We start from the raw sequence: 15,193 nt of genomic DNA on the forward strand, positions 1-15,193 counted from the left end.
GTAAATCTGTAAAGTGTTGAGCAGTCGTATCAAATAATGAACAAAAGAATCAAATCCCTTGTCAAATTTTCATTCGGCATATTTAATAGAACATTTAAGAGCATCATTTTAGGATACAGCTTTGTTCAGAAAGACGGGGCCCACAGAAAGGAAATGAACCTGAAAGGCTTCGGCTGCATTTTTAAAGACTTAAATTCTTCTGGCCTGACAATATTAGGAATTTTTTTTAATCCACTTATAACATATTTCTACTTACAGCTGCTTTAGAAATACAGCCAAAGAGGGGGAGACTGGAAGGAGTGAGTAATGGCTTGTGCATTTATTTAAAATGCATCTTTCTTTTCTTTTTCAAGGAGAAACACTGAAAAGTAGAACTCATTACAAAAACTAAAATAAAACATGTTATAATTTACAGGGATTTGTCTGAGGGGGCATAAATAGTAGACCAGATATTTCTAGATGCCATCATGGCAAAACTATACGCAACAACTCGTCTTAGAAAAATCCTAGAACAAAATCACAGCAGTACATTCACGCTGTGCCAGGAACAAACTCTGACCACCGGCCATACGAGTCCTGTTGTTTCTTTGCCCTCATCCATCCATCCATCAGTGGGCTTTTTTCCCTCCTTTTTTACAGTCTCCAGGGCGGGTGGAACTCGATGGCGGGGAGAGGAGTGCAGTGTGTTGCTTCGAAGTTTCGCATGTACTTCCGTGCCTTGAGAGAGAGAGAGAAAAAGACAGCAGGGATGGAGGAGGAATGTGGAATGAGAGGTGTGGGAGGGCAATGAACAAAAAGTGCAGAACTTGATTATATTAGGTTTGGTCTATCTGGCTCAGTGCCTTACAAATCTCTCCCATCTCTTAAGGGTTTACACAGGAGGTGAATAAAGCCTAATTTAGAAGGCATTACCAGGGGAGGAAAAGCATAGCATTAGCTGTAATTGATGGCACTCCTCTTGTTTGATGTTAAATGACTTCAATAAGCTGAGCGCGGTGAAATATATTACACCAGTCAACCTGAGAGCACAGGTGAGCTGGTTACTATGGCGACCAGGAAAGTGTTCCTTAGTGGTAATGATGTCTGAATAGCTGTGATCTGTTTTTTTTTTTCCTTTTCTTTTTTTTTAAAATGGGGATGCAATAGAAGGGGGGAAGGTAAACCGACCTAAAACGAGAAGATGGGGCTTACTGAGAAAAGGAAATGAGACGCTGAGCGTAAAGGAGGAGGAACTTGAATGTATTAAAATCAAACTTGGAGAGATCAGATAAAGACAACAAGTGGCTGCCCTTTAAGCCACACAGGGGAATAACTGTGCTCGCGGAGATGTAGCACACTGATAACAGCGGATGACTTCCTTACCAAGAATAGAGCCAGCTGCCGCCTTCCCTCTAGAGTCATATCTTCACCTGGTAACATTAACAGTGCATCAGACCGTATTAAAAACACTCTTTATGTTTGTGGGGAGTTTATTTGCCTTGTAAATGTGAAAGCAGCCCAGGGCTTACCAACACTCCATGGAAACGAAACATCTCTGTCTGCCTGATAGGACTGCAGCACAGACACGCACCAGTCGTCATCCACTTCATAGCCACTGTACACAGACGCTGCAGACAAAGAGCTGGTGTTATTATACAGTTAATAATACAAATTTACGAGCAAGTTGGTGTCCTAAATATAGCCAAAATTTACACTTTGAATACAGTTAGGACCACATGTTTTTGGACAATTACACAAATTTTGTAGCTTGGATTCTGTGGGAGTGAAGGGCAGACTTAGCTTGAATTCAAGCTGTTTTAAAAATACATTGCATTTACTGCTAAGGAATAACAGCCACTTTAAAACGCTGTTCCCATTTCCAGACGCTCAAAAATAAATGACAAATTATAATAATTTTAAGTATAATACGTGAATGAAATCCTTTACATTCAATTAGTACCCGTCTAGATACCATAGGCATCACTAAATGCCGTATTTCCTACCTTGCTCTGCCAAGCCTATAATTGCAGCCACCTTTAGTTACTGCTTATTTGTGGCTCTTTGCTGCAGTGAGTTGTATGTAAAAATTGAAAATGATGCTCTATTTGTGTTGAGATCAAATGACTGCCATCCAATTTCTTTAGCTTTAGACACTCTGGTCATTATCCCTTTGCACTGCGAAGTGCTACCTGATCGGTTTAACAGCATCTGGCTGAATCTGCAGCTCTGTATACGTCCCAGTTCATGTTGCCATTTCTATCAGCAGTCACAAAAACATCAAACATCAGTGACCTAGTTACACTGTCATAACATTCCCTCCACCATGTTTTATAGATAACGTGGTATGCTTCAAATCATGAGCCGTTTCTCTGTTTCTCCATAGGTTTACTCTTCCCATCATTCATACTTTTTATTTCAGGACTATGCACATGTCCTTACTAGTTCTTGTGTGTAACCAGTGGTTTGCACCTTATTGTAAACCCTCTGTATTTACATTCACAAAGGCCCCTCTTGGTTGTAGATCTTCACAATGATCTGCCTACCTCTGGTGAGTGCATTCCTTCTTTTTAAGAAAGAATCAGATTGTTTATTTGACCACTTCTAGAGTTTACGTTCCCTCTGATAAGTCTGTGTTTTTGCCTAATGATGGTCTTCCTTCACTTACATAAACATCTCTCTGGTCTTCTCATTGAGAGTAAAAAGCTACCAAATATAACTTCAGCTCTTATTGGTTTAATCGTCACTTAATAAGAAGGGGGAAAAGGCCTCACCAGGCCATGAAACTGTAAGCTACTGGTCCAATTACTTCTAAGCATCTGAAAACAGGTGATACAGTACTTTTGGTAAGCCTGCTTTTTTGATTGTTTGATTCAAAACCTCCTGTCAGGTGTACAAACTGTTTAAATACCTAAGGGCATAACTGTAGATGTCCGAGTCCAACCACCACAAGGCTGGAAATTCCCTCTACAATAAATTCACTCGTTCTTAATGTATTTATGATTATATTGCAGAATCTGGCCAATTTTCTCCCATTTCACAACAGTACTGCATCTCCCCTGGACCCAGATCAGGTTATCAATTTTCAAAACTTAATCACTTTAGTTTTTGGGTGGATCCAGTAAAAATTTCATGCAGAGTTGGCCAAAATGTGACAAAGCCATAAAGTTACCAAAAGTTTTACCCATAAAAATGAATAAAACAATAAAAACCTATTTAATTTAAATGACCTCAGAGTCAAAACAAAGGTTTTCTGCATTGTACAAATTCTGAAGGTGAAATGCAAACAGGCGCATGATCATCGTTTTTACAAACACGAGGTTGTGCACTGTAACTCTGTACCTTGGGGTAAAATTTTCAACAATGTCTACTGTAATATCCTGAGGCATTATGTGCAAACGATCTGTGCTGTAAAGATTTTCAGCCAGAGCAACACAATCTGAATCATTTGTTGAGTAATCAGAAAAAGAACACAAGATCTGTCCAAGGAAACCATCACGAAGAGGAAATGTGAATTATAGTTTTTAGATGTTTAAAAGGAGGAGTCAACAGACTTTACAATAACACGTTTTACTGTGCCACGTACCTTCTTCTAATGGACTGGAGGCTCCGAGCCATTGTCTGACTACTCTGATCCCTTCATCTGTCATTATTTTGGGATACCTGTCCAGAAAAATGATATCGCCAGTTAAAAAGTGTGTTACTCAAGTGCAAATTGACTGAACAGCGAGAACAATGAGAACATTGAAGGCTAAGAGACCAACCTGAACTGTAGCAGCTTGAGCAGGAGGTCATTGCCTCTGTTAGACATGATGTCCTCTGGACCCCTGAAATGCAAAATAAAACTCAAAGTTTAATTACTTTAAAAAAAAAAAAAAAAATCCAACAAAAACTGTCTGACAAGGGTATTTTAATCAACTAAACACTTAAAACTACATGTGAAACAACAAAATGTGAATAGAGTAAAAATGTGACGGCAGCCTCTCCTCACAGCGAGGAAACATAGGTGTGCCTGGTGCAACTGACTGCAGGACAATCACAAGGAAACTACACAGGTCACCCTGCAGGAGGCAACCTATCTCCAAACAACGATGATCCGACTCAGACTGACCGCAATCATGCTCAGACAGATTATAAAGGTTTGCAAATAACTGCTGTCTAATTTATCTGCAGACAGAGTGCCAATAGATTGCAATCAATATGAAAAGGGTCATGCTGATAAACGCAACCCTTCGATGGGTCTCTTTGCAACAGGAGACTCCACTCAGCTAGTTGCCAACTGGTGGTGTTCTGCTTATACTCCTATATAAAGCAAGACTGCTGAGTGCTCTTTATGATTTTTGAAGTTAAACTCCCATCCTGCAGCAACTTTGTGTAAGAATTTGTGTTTTAAATCCATCTGAATCTGTCTTCACTCAGACTGCTGTATTATTCATATATTTAATCAAACACATTTCAAATTTCATCACATTTCAAAATTCACATTTAAATAATATTTCTTAACAATAAAAAAAAAAAAATAGAAACAAGCAAATCCATTCACAGACACAAAACGTTGATAACCTTAACTGAAATCATGACTACAGGATGTTATTACTGGAAATAGTTTGGACTAAAAGCACAGGAACTTATGAAAAATCCAGACGGTTATCATCATCAGATAAATACTGACTTTTAATCAGATTTTTAATGCTGTAAGTAACAAACACCGACTTTCCTTTCACTTTCCCTGTAGTGGTTACAAGGCAAACTGAACTTAAACACCCGGTGCAAGGGCTTCAAATCAAATATCGCTGCACTGAATATTTTCTGCAGTTTGAGTCAAAAGCTCACCTTGGCATTCATGTTCCCTGGAGTTTCAAGAGAAATCTACAATACAGCTATCTCATAACTTTAATGAACTGAACCAAAGGAAGTAAGAAGTTCTGGTTACTGCTTATCCAAGAAATATGTCAATTTGTGACTGAGGGTGAACTTTCTACTTCTCTCTGTATTGTGAGAGTTTGCTTTTGTCAACTACATTATGGAAGTGCTGTGGAAATAAACAACTGTTTGCTTGGTACACAAGTGTTAAAATCTTTTTTATATTACTTACAATCTAATCCACATTAATCAACTTTCTTCTGAATGACTGTCCCTCACAACCGTGAAGCTTAAATAGGAGGGTTACGTGGGGGTCTACTCACAGCCAGAGCTGTGTGCCTGAGACAGCCACATTACCAGAATCCACTGTCACTGCTATTATACAGACCTAAGAGTAGAAAAAAAACCCGAAGCTGTATTTAAAGCAGTCTGGAGCCTGAGCTTTTTATTTGTTTCTTTTAATTATTTTCTGCATGACTTTATCAGCCTCTCAAATCGTTGTGGAGGAATTTTGGCCCACTCTTCTTTACAGCTTTGCTTCAGTTCATTGAAGTTTGTGGGTGTTTGTTTGTGCACAGCTCTTTTAACGTTTTTGCCACAGCGTTTCAATCAGATTGAGATCTGGACTTTGGACAGTTGCAGCACCTTGATTATTTTCTTTTTCAACCATCCTTCTGTAGATTTGCTGCTGTGCTTCAGATCAAACCCAATTTCAGCCATGTTTAGCTGAAGAACAGATGGCCTCACATTTGACTCTTGAATACTTTGGAAAACACAGGAGTTACAACTCAATGACTGCAAGGCAAAAAGGTTCTGTGGCTGCAAAACAAGATCAAAGCAGCCCCTTCACCCCTGTGCTTGACAGTTGGTATGAGGTGTTTGTGCTAATATGCCGTGTTTGGTTTTCACCAATCTCCACTTTGGTCTCGTCTGTCTAAAGGATATTGTTCCAGAAGTCTTGTTGTTTGTTCAGATGCAACTTTGCAGGCATCTGGGAGGTTTTCTCCCGCCAAACCTTTCCAAACAAGCCACACTTGTTCAGTCTTCTTCTAATTGTACTCAACTTTACAGGTCTCAGCAAGTTAAATGTTACGAGTCCGAGCTGTAGTATCTCTGTAGGTTTCTTGTAGTGTCCCTGAGCATAGAGCATGCCCAGGATGAATATTTATGTTCACTCCTGGGAAGATTATGGGACTATGCTAATGCACACCTCTGCAGCAAATTCTATGGATGAAGTAAGGGTATACTAAGGGTGATAATTCAGTGTACCTAATAATTATATGTTATAGATACTTGTGTGTGTCAGTGTGTCCAGGTCAACAACTATCTCCCAGGTTTTGGGAAACTGATATTGGGTAACTAGACATGCCCCATCTCCTTCATCTTGGAGCATTTTTAATTTGAGATGTCATTTAGCGCTTTCTTTCTCCTTCTCTAAAACCAGCTTCCCCTAAAAAAGTCCCTGCTTAGGAAAGTACACACCGGAAATGTTTTGTTTGTCACGCATTGGTGGTTGATGCAATTACCAGATATTCCAGGCTCTGGTTACCTAGGTAACCATATCTCATGTCAACCAACAATACCCTTCATTCTCATTGGTAGTTGCTTTAATTGCTCACCCCAGTGGTGAGAAAACCTGCCCACTTCATGTCACCAGCAATCACTGAACTTTCTGTGGTCTGACTGCATCATGTGTGGACATTTTTGCAGTGGGCTGGGCAGTAAAAAGCAAACCTGCCATGCTGAGCCATTTGAAGGACTTTATAAATTTCATGACATGTGTGGACTTACGTTGTGGTGATGATCTCATCTCTGGTTCTCCTGATCAGCAGGACTGGTCCCTGGTATCTGCACAAAGAGTTGCATGCGCTTGTGTTAATCATCAACCACACAACTGTGAGCAATCCACAAAAAAAAAAATCTAGTTTTGCTATTGTTAGCGGCTGTATTACATAACATTCAGTGATTCAGAGTTTGACTTTTCACGATTAGTGTCACTGCAATCAGACTGTCCCACTCACTTGAGAACCTGCGCAGCGTTGTTGAGGTTCATGTATTGCCTAACTGTGTGTTGTACTAACGGCCCTGAAAGAGACCAAATAAAGTCAAGTTACTGACTTCTACAAAAAGTTGCTACATAGAGTTTGAGATCTTTAACATCTAGGACTCACTCCAGCTGTCAGGCATGACCTTGAGGGCCAGAGGCAGGAGGTCATCAAAGGAGGCATCCAACACTAATGACTGGATCTCTGGGTATGACATCACTGCCCAGCTGGCTAAAAAGGGAAATAAAGAGACAGAGGAACAAAAAAAGAAGAAGAAAACACAGACAAGGGATAAGCATAAGCCCGAGGAAGGACTACATATCATAATTCACACTTAACATTAAAGTGCTGATCATGTACTGTACTTAAGCTGAATACCCAAAAGCTAAAAACGGTGCCGCACACACACAAAGCCTCGGGATAAGGTTGACTAATTTTAATTTTACCGATTTATTCCAGCCATGCTCTGACGAAGGCCACGCGGCTGAAACATTAGCATGTTTGTTGACATGGTCAGAATAAACAGGTGAAATTAAGATTACTCTACAGTATCCTGAAGCTCTGTGTGGGTGCTACGTTTTTACCTGTGGGTATTCAAGGTTAGAATTAAATTATTTTGTTTTAGCACAACAAACTGGAAAAAAATAAAAATAAATAAGCATGTGTTGTTCTTGTCTTTGAGAACCTGTGAATCCTCCAATGGACCAGGCATATATAACAATGTCGCTGAGGCTGAATCCCAGTTTGTGTACTGCAAACTGGATCACCACATCCATGGCGTTGGCCTCATTCTGGGGAAACGGCACTCCCTGAAAGGAAAATACAAGTTAAAAAAAACCCCACCCATCATGCATAACTAAATTAACAGGCTCAACCTACACATAAACAATAACACTTTAAGTAACTTCCCACATGATTTTATCTTTAATGGGAGTGTACACGTTCCTCTTGAACAATACTCCCTGGCTAAAACCAGAATTTCCACATACTGGTATTTTCCACTGAGCTGTTTATTTGTTCTAACTGAAGCACACAGGAGTACAGTATGCAGCACATACATTGTAGACCTATTTTATGATAAAAAAAATCTACCAACACTGCTTACCGTGCTGCCTCCAAAGCCAGGGTGATTCCAGCCCAGTACAGAGTAGCCACCTACAGTGTACAGCAGCACAATACTGAACTATAACTGCGACAATTTCCCACTGCACGAAATTTAAATGTCACTACAAAATATTTCAGCTCTTGGAAAGTAAAGCATTCCTTACCCTCCAGCGGCGTATTCATGCAGCCCACCTCATAAAAGCCCGCGTTCCCCTCACAGCAGATGACCTGTGGCAGAATTAGAGAACCAGCTGTAACGTGACCAACGTGACAGCAATTTTGTCGGACCCTGGAACAAGCCCAAGGCATAAAATAACAAATCACTGCAGACATTTACCAGAGTCTGGCCATTCTGTCCCCCATCTCTCCTTCGATCCACAAACATTGTGTCAATCTCATTACCGTCGCAGGCCACCAGCTTGTTTCTTTGGCCGTCAAACTGTGACAGAGTGGGACAAAAATGATTGAGTATGTGCATTTATTATACTCTATATGAGAAACCAAATATGCTTCTTTCCCACCTCTTCTATTAATTTAGCCTGACCCTGCTGCAGCATTGGTCTCATGGCTTTCTGCAGTAAACCCACAGAGCCAGGGTACAGCATCCTCCTCCCAAACGTGTGGGCAATGACAAAACTGCAGACAAAGACAGATAATGACACTGTGGCATAACTGCTAACAGGCTAAAAAATATTTTCAGAGAAAAAAGGGTTGAAGGGGATGGAATAGGATGCCTAGTACTAAGGTTAAGAGTTTGTGCTCCATTGGTGCGTTGCGATTAACAAATCATTGATCAGTGTTACCCCTTTTCCACAGATGTGGTGCTGGGTCCAGGCATTTCCACCCCAAAAGATTATTTTTTTATGGGAGAGTCTTCCACACAAAATTCATCAATTATTGCCAGAGGCTGCACCCGATGTGCCCATGGAAATTACACAAATTTCCACTTGCTATGATGTTTAATAATCCATTCTTAAACATGCAGAAATGGATCTCAACAGGCAAGCCTGCATCAGTACCAGCACAGACACCATGTAGGTGGAAAAGAGATGTAACACAAACTCTGCATTTACCTGATGATGTGGCATGGTAAAGTGCGGACAGAGTGGAGGACACTGTCTGCTGCTCCTCTTAATCTGGGCTCTGGCCTCAGCAGAGAAACGCCAGCCTTGGACAGCTTTCTGTCGGACAAGTTGTCAAAGGCTTACAATGAATCAAGTGAGCCACAAAGCATTTGACATTCAGTAGCTGTATTCATCCAGTGTACTTCCCAGTGCTCTGAATTCATATATTTAAAATAAGCAGAGAAGAGAAAAGCAGCGACCTCAGGTTCACTACAGATTAGACAAACTTACGGACTGCTGACTTCTGTCCAGCTGAAATCCAAAGGCCAGTGTGAGAAGTCAAAGTCATAGCATCTCAGTTTTTTCTGGAAGGAAAGCAGAAAATATGTCTTAGTCATTTATCTCTCTTAATTCTCAAAACAGTATTAATGTTGAGCTTCTGAGTTCAGCTGCTATGATCTCACCTTGTTTGCTGGGCTGTGATTCTTCTTGGTTTCCTCAAGAATTGTGATAAACTGAACATAATCAGTGTTCCTAAATCTCCCCCACCCTTTGGCGATAAATGGAACGAGCGAATGGAGGCAGGGGGGAAAGCAAAGACAGATGGAGTTATAGCAAAGTCCATGTGAGACACAAAACACATTTTACTGCAAACCCTCAAGGGTACGTTTAATATGCCTCGTGGGTGTAGACCTTGTTCAACTGTCTCAATGGTAATAAAATCTTATTGGCATGCAGCATACACAGCATTGGTTTTGATCTCGAAAGATGAATGAACTGAATTACTCATCGTCTCCCAGCGAGTTCAAATCAGCAGCCTCACCTCTAAGACAGGCCACTCCAAGAAGACACACAAGAACAGTTCCCACATACTGACTCACAGGAACCAGTTTACTGCTGCAGATGAAGCCTAAAGACAGACAAAGTAACAGTGATGCAAACACAATCATAGTGTACCCCTTCATCTGTCTGCCAGACTCGAGGCTCATTAACAAGCACTGATAAAAAGATTCACAAGCTGACAGCTACCCTACAACCATGTGCATAAATCAATATCATAAGCACTTTACACTAAGGAGTAACACACAACCTCAAGCAATTAATTTCTTGATGCACAGTCTTACTGGGTGTTTCAGTTGATTAGCTTTATATTATTCCCACATGTATGCGAAGAGCAGTTCCTAAGTACATCTCCTAATCTCCTAATGGTAGTTTTTCCCCCCCTTTCTCAGCAGAAAGAGAAATATGGCCACATGTGTCTAAGTGGAAATTATGATGATGATTATTTGAAACCATTCTAAGCAAATTAATGAAAAAAAAAAATAGCAGTGAGAAGGAGGTAATATTCTGTAGTAAAACCTAAAAGAAAATATCAAGTGAATAAAAAACAAATCTTAAATTACAAGTAAAAACTTGAATATTCTTTGAGATACACATGAACCCATAAATGCATCTGAAAAAACCCTAAAAATCTGAAATTAACGCCTTTTTGGTAATTTTTTGTGACCACATTTCTTCATTTTGCATTTTGTTGGATATCATAGATGGTAAACACTGTTATTGCATCTAATCAAGCAAAGCTTTAGAAAAATCATTAATCTTATGATTTGAGGACAGAAGGGTAAAATCAATATATTAACTTTAGTTAATATTTATTTTATTTCTCAGTGCACTCTCAGTGCTCCAGTTTATTTTTTAATATGACAGCTACACATTAGATCTCTGAAACCTTAGGTGTATTAAATGTTTTTCAGTGTCTCCAGATCTTGCTTTGCCCCATAGCCTAATAACAAGAGAGGTAGAAATCACTTTAGTTTGTCACCAGATCAAAGTGTAAATAATCTCACTGACTGAACATCTATTCTTAGTAATAAGCATCCAACAAATTTAAGTGATCAGTCTTCTCATCTCTGTTCCAGAAATTTTGTAAATTCACTGAACTGACTTTTGTTTGGCAAGTTAAAATATTTCACATAAAGGAGCAACTTACAATAGTTTTCTGTTAATTACTTTTACCTCTTTCTAGTAGCAGAGCACTTTATTGTCAATTGTTTCACTGGGAGAAGCTTTTGTAACTTATGCAGTTTGGGGAAAACTATAACATTTTATATTATTCATTAAATTATCAAAATAATTATTTTGCATCTAATAAATTGTTTTTTTTTTCGCTTTGTATATGCATTCAGTTATAGTTCTTATACAGAAAATAAAAATAGGCAGCTCACTCTCTCTCAGGTTATGCACCTGTTTTGAAGCCTCATATTTCTTTAAGAGAATAATTAGAATGTTCACATTTGTACTCATAACCACTTTACCATTATAATATCTATAATGTCTTTACACTAGATTAATTACCATGTATTCTGCCTTCAGTCACAGTTTCAAATTATAAAAAAAAACAAAACACCAAAATGGTCCTAAAACGTTATTGTCCTAAAGCTTTTGAGAACGACATCCACTAAACCCATGAAGCTCACATTTTAGAAGTACAAAGAATGAGAAAATGGCTTCAGTGCTTCTTTTTTAATTTGCCATTTTTCACTGAGAGTACAAAGGAGCAGAATTGGACAAAGAGACTGGTATAATTATATGAATCTATTTTTTAAAAAAAAAACACACACGTAATGTAGAAAAAACCAGAACAACGAAAAACTCCCACATTAAATAATCAAACTGATGCTCAAAGCTATTTTTACTGTGCATCAAACAAAAACTACTTGCTTCACTTTTTTTTTCAGAGCCAGCAAAATAACATTATTATTATTATTATTATCATCACAATCAATGTATTATAATATATTCACTAAATTATCATCTGGCGTCGTGAGACTCATTTTTAACTGCAACTTGTTGGAGCATCAACATATCTGGCACAAATAACAATTACTTTTATTATCAATTCATTTAGCAATTACTTACTCAAATGTATAGATTAACTCAGGTCTTTTAAACATCAAACAATAGTGAAAATGTCTATTAAACATTCCCACACCCTGAGGCAGTGGCTTCAAATGCCTGAAATAATTTTAAATTTACAAAAATAACCTTCCCACTGGACACTTCCTCCATTAATCACTTATAAAAATGGCTGCTGACTAAATTCCAGTTAACCAGATAATCAACACACTGACTAACATTTCTAATAATTTCAGCTGTAGTCACACAATTCATGAATCAGCCTACCTTTCCTGTAAAGATAGCAAAGAAGAAGAGGAGAGCTGTAGTAGGACAGAGACCATAGTGCTGAAGCCTGGAGGAAGAAATCATAAACAAATCACTAATCATTAATTTAATCTACTTCTGTTTAACTCCACCTACTTCTTTCTATACAGTTCATTACAATATAATACTGACCCAGCCAAGAATGCTGTCAGTGTGTCTTTCCAGACCCCTAGGTTGGTAGTTCCATCCCTGGCAAAAGAGAAGGAAATACTGATCATATCATGCATCATGAGTTTCCCTCATGTTACGTAAAATGAAGTTATTAATAGAAAGAGAAAAGTTCTGAGTTATGCGTGTTCAATCTGTACACCTAAAATTTCTATTACAGCTCTGAATCATGCCGCCTGCAGAGGCTTTCTGATGACTTTGTGGTGGTGGTGGTGGTTGGGGAACTGGTGGATAACTTTATGAAGTGGTGTAGCAGGAATCAACTGCTACTAAATGTAAACAAGACTGAGAAGATAATGGTCAAATTTGAACATTAACATTACGCACAAATACCTGCTGAGCACTTACTTTAATAATCTTCTTCACAGCACACAGAATCTGCAGGCAGCATCTTTGTTATTTATCTACCTTTCTTATTATAGCTGTTTGCAAAGCTGCTGATTGCTTTTTAAAGTTTGAGTGCAGAGGCTAAATGTTGGAATTACTTATGTAGGCAGAAATATATGGAACCAGGATCATCTGTGGAAGCTCAGCTCAGTCAATGTATGCAACTAGAGATCTTCAAGCAGTCAGGTCTACTGGTGAAGCAGTGTTGATCCAAGAAATGCCAACAGGATCAATAAAGTCATTCACAAGGCTGAAACAATCATTAGGAAAAAGCTGAACACATTTCAGACAGTGAGATGAAGGTGGTCAATGAACAGATTTCTCCCCATAAAAGACAAAACATCCTATTCTGTCTGTGATTCATTACACACAGACAATGAAGCACATTATACAACAAAGTATGGAAACCGAGTGCTGGTTCCAAATTGTCTAGCCCTCAGGAATCGTATCAATGACAACATGTTTTTCTGACAGTTGGAAAACAGTGACATCAAATTTATGTCACTGTGGACCTTCCGCACATCTTAATCTGCACATCTCTCGTTTAACTCAATTTACAGATCATATTCAGACTCAAAGATAAAATTGATCTGGAATCAAAAAGCTAATCAACTGCTTTAGTCTGACTTAAAGGCAAAATTGATAATGGCATTAGTATCAATCTGCGTTCACATTTCCAACACACTCATTCACCTCTGCTGACAGGAAGAATTAGCTCTATAAAACTGCACACTTGTGTGACAGGTGAACACACAGTTGTACTCATGAACGTCAACATCTGTACATATTCATACATATACTGGATATATTATTCACTGCTTTGTTTTTGCACATCTGTTCTTATTGATCTTTTCCCTCTTCCTTTTAATCATCACCACATATAGTAAAATGGCCACTTTATTAGGTGCAACTGCAGGTAGAACTATTAAGGCATGTAAACAAAGTAAAGACCATCTGCTGAATTTGAATCTTTTTCACATCTTGAATCTTGACACACATGGCCTACAGCTGCTTTAGACCACACCAGGTGCCACTCTTATCAGCTAAGAATAGAAAAGGAGGCTACAAATTGCACCGGCTCGAGTGTGCGGGATATTTTCTTGGTATACTTTGGGCGACTAACTAAGCCTTATTTAAAAACCACAGCCTACCCCAATATTGATGCTGACCATGTCAGTCCCTTTATGGCCACTGTGTACCCTTCTTCCGATAGCTGCTTCCAGCAGTCACCATATCACAGAACTCAGATCTTATCAGTTTGGTTTCTTAAATATGGCAATGAGCTCGCCGCACTCAAACGACCTACCACTGTTACCAGAGCTCAACCAAAACCTTTGAGATGTGGTGAAATGGGATTCACATAATGCATGTAAGGCTGACAAACTTGCAGCAACTGCGTGAAGCTGTCATAACAATATGAACCAAAATCCTTGAGGAATGTTTCCAGCACCTTGTGGAATCTGTACCACGAAGAACTAAAGCAAAACAGGGCCCAACTCGATACTACCAAGGTGTAACTAATAAAGTGTGTAAGTCTATGTAGAAGTGTATGTATTTGATGCTGAGCGTCGAATTCTTTAGATCTCCAGCTCTCATTTAATTTCTAGGGTTACTTTTAATTAATTCTTTTGTGGTTGTGGTGTAATTTCCTTCGGCTCACTCTTATCTTATTCGATCTATCGTTAATTTCATACAAGTTAGCAAACGTTAGCTTAGCTGTTAGCATTATAATTTGAAGACAGAATGTATTCTACAATTCTGTCTTTCCAAATTCCTTTTTACAGTTTTTATGCCTTTAAATTGTCCCTGTTTGAGTTTAATATTTTTATTCAATTTATTTGTTTTCTGTTTCGTTCCTCCTGGGTTCTCCTCGGCTCCTGGCTAGCGTTAGCAGAAGCGGTTTGACATCATTAAAGATAGATTGAATTTAAATGACCGCTCCTTAGACGACGAAACAAAACACAACGAGACCAAGGAAAGCGTTGCGTCCTTGTCTTTTCATTCATTTCTAAAATGTCATTGCAATGCAGGGTTTCAATAACAAACACCTGACACTTCCGGGCCGCGGCTGCAGCTAAATGGAAGCGAAAGGATTAATTATTGCTCAATCTTTCACACTCGGCTGCTTTAAAAATCATGCAAAATACTGTACACATCCGTACCCTCCTTCCCGATCTCCCGTCAGGTCGAGACTGGTCCGGGGAACGATGAATTCGTTGAAGATGAGGCCCTAAAACACAGCGAAGCCACATCCAGACGGCCATTCTTCCACTACGAGAACTACGGAAGCCCGTAGCCACCAAAACCTCAAACCCGAAGCGCTCTCAAGAATTTCTTGTTTAGAAATGAAGGCAAGAATTACAC

General features: G+C 39.0%; 1 protein-coding gene across 1 annotated transcript; it reads right to left on the reverse strand.

Moving 5' to 3' along the window:
* Positions 1–79: 79 nt before the first annotated feature.
* Positions 80–15,126, reverse strand: abhd16a (abhydrolase domain containing 16A, phospholipase). The gene is made up of 20 exons (XM_063485836.1): positions 14,992–15,126; positions 12,407–12,463; positions 12,236–12,302; positions 9,876–9,962; positions 9,517–9,602; positions 9,344–9,417; positions 9,062–9,169; positions 8,510–8,624; positions 8,326–8,427; positions 8,153–8,216; positions 7,990–8,039; positions 7,570–7,693; positions 7,011–7,115; positions 6,861–6,924; positions 6,631–6,687; positions 3,741–3,803; positions 3,563–3,639; positions 1,509–1,607; positions 1,363–1,409; positions 80–717 (listed from the first exon to the last, which is right to left on the reverse strand). The coding sequence occupies exons 1-20, from the start codon at positions 15,091–15,093 to the stop codon at positions 634–636; spliced, it is 1,632 nt and encodes a 543-aa protein (XP_063341906.1). The 5' UTR covers positions 15,094–15,126; the 3' UTR covers positions 80–633.
* Positions 15,127–15,193: the final 67 nt, after the last annotated feature.

Source organism: Pelmatolapia mariae, linkage group LG10_11 (genome assembly GCF_036321145.2).
Source record: "Pelmatolapia mariae isolate MD_Pm_ZW linkage group LG10_11, Pm_UMD_F_2, whole genome shotgun sequence".
Lineage (NCBI taxonomy): Eukaryota > Metazoa > Chordata > Actinopteri > Cichliformes > Cichlidae > Pelmatolapia > Pelmatolapia mariae.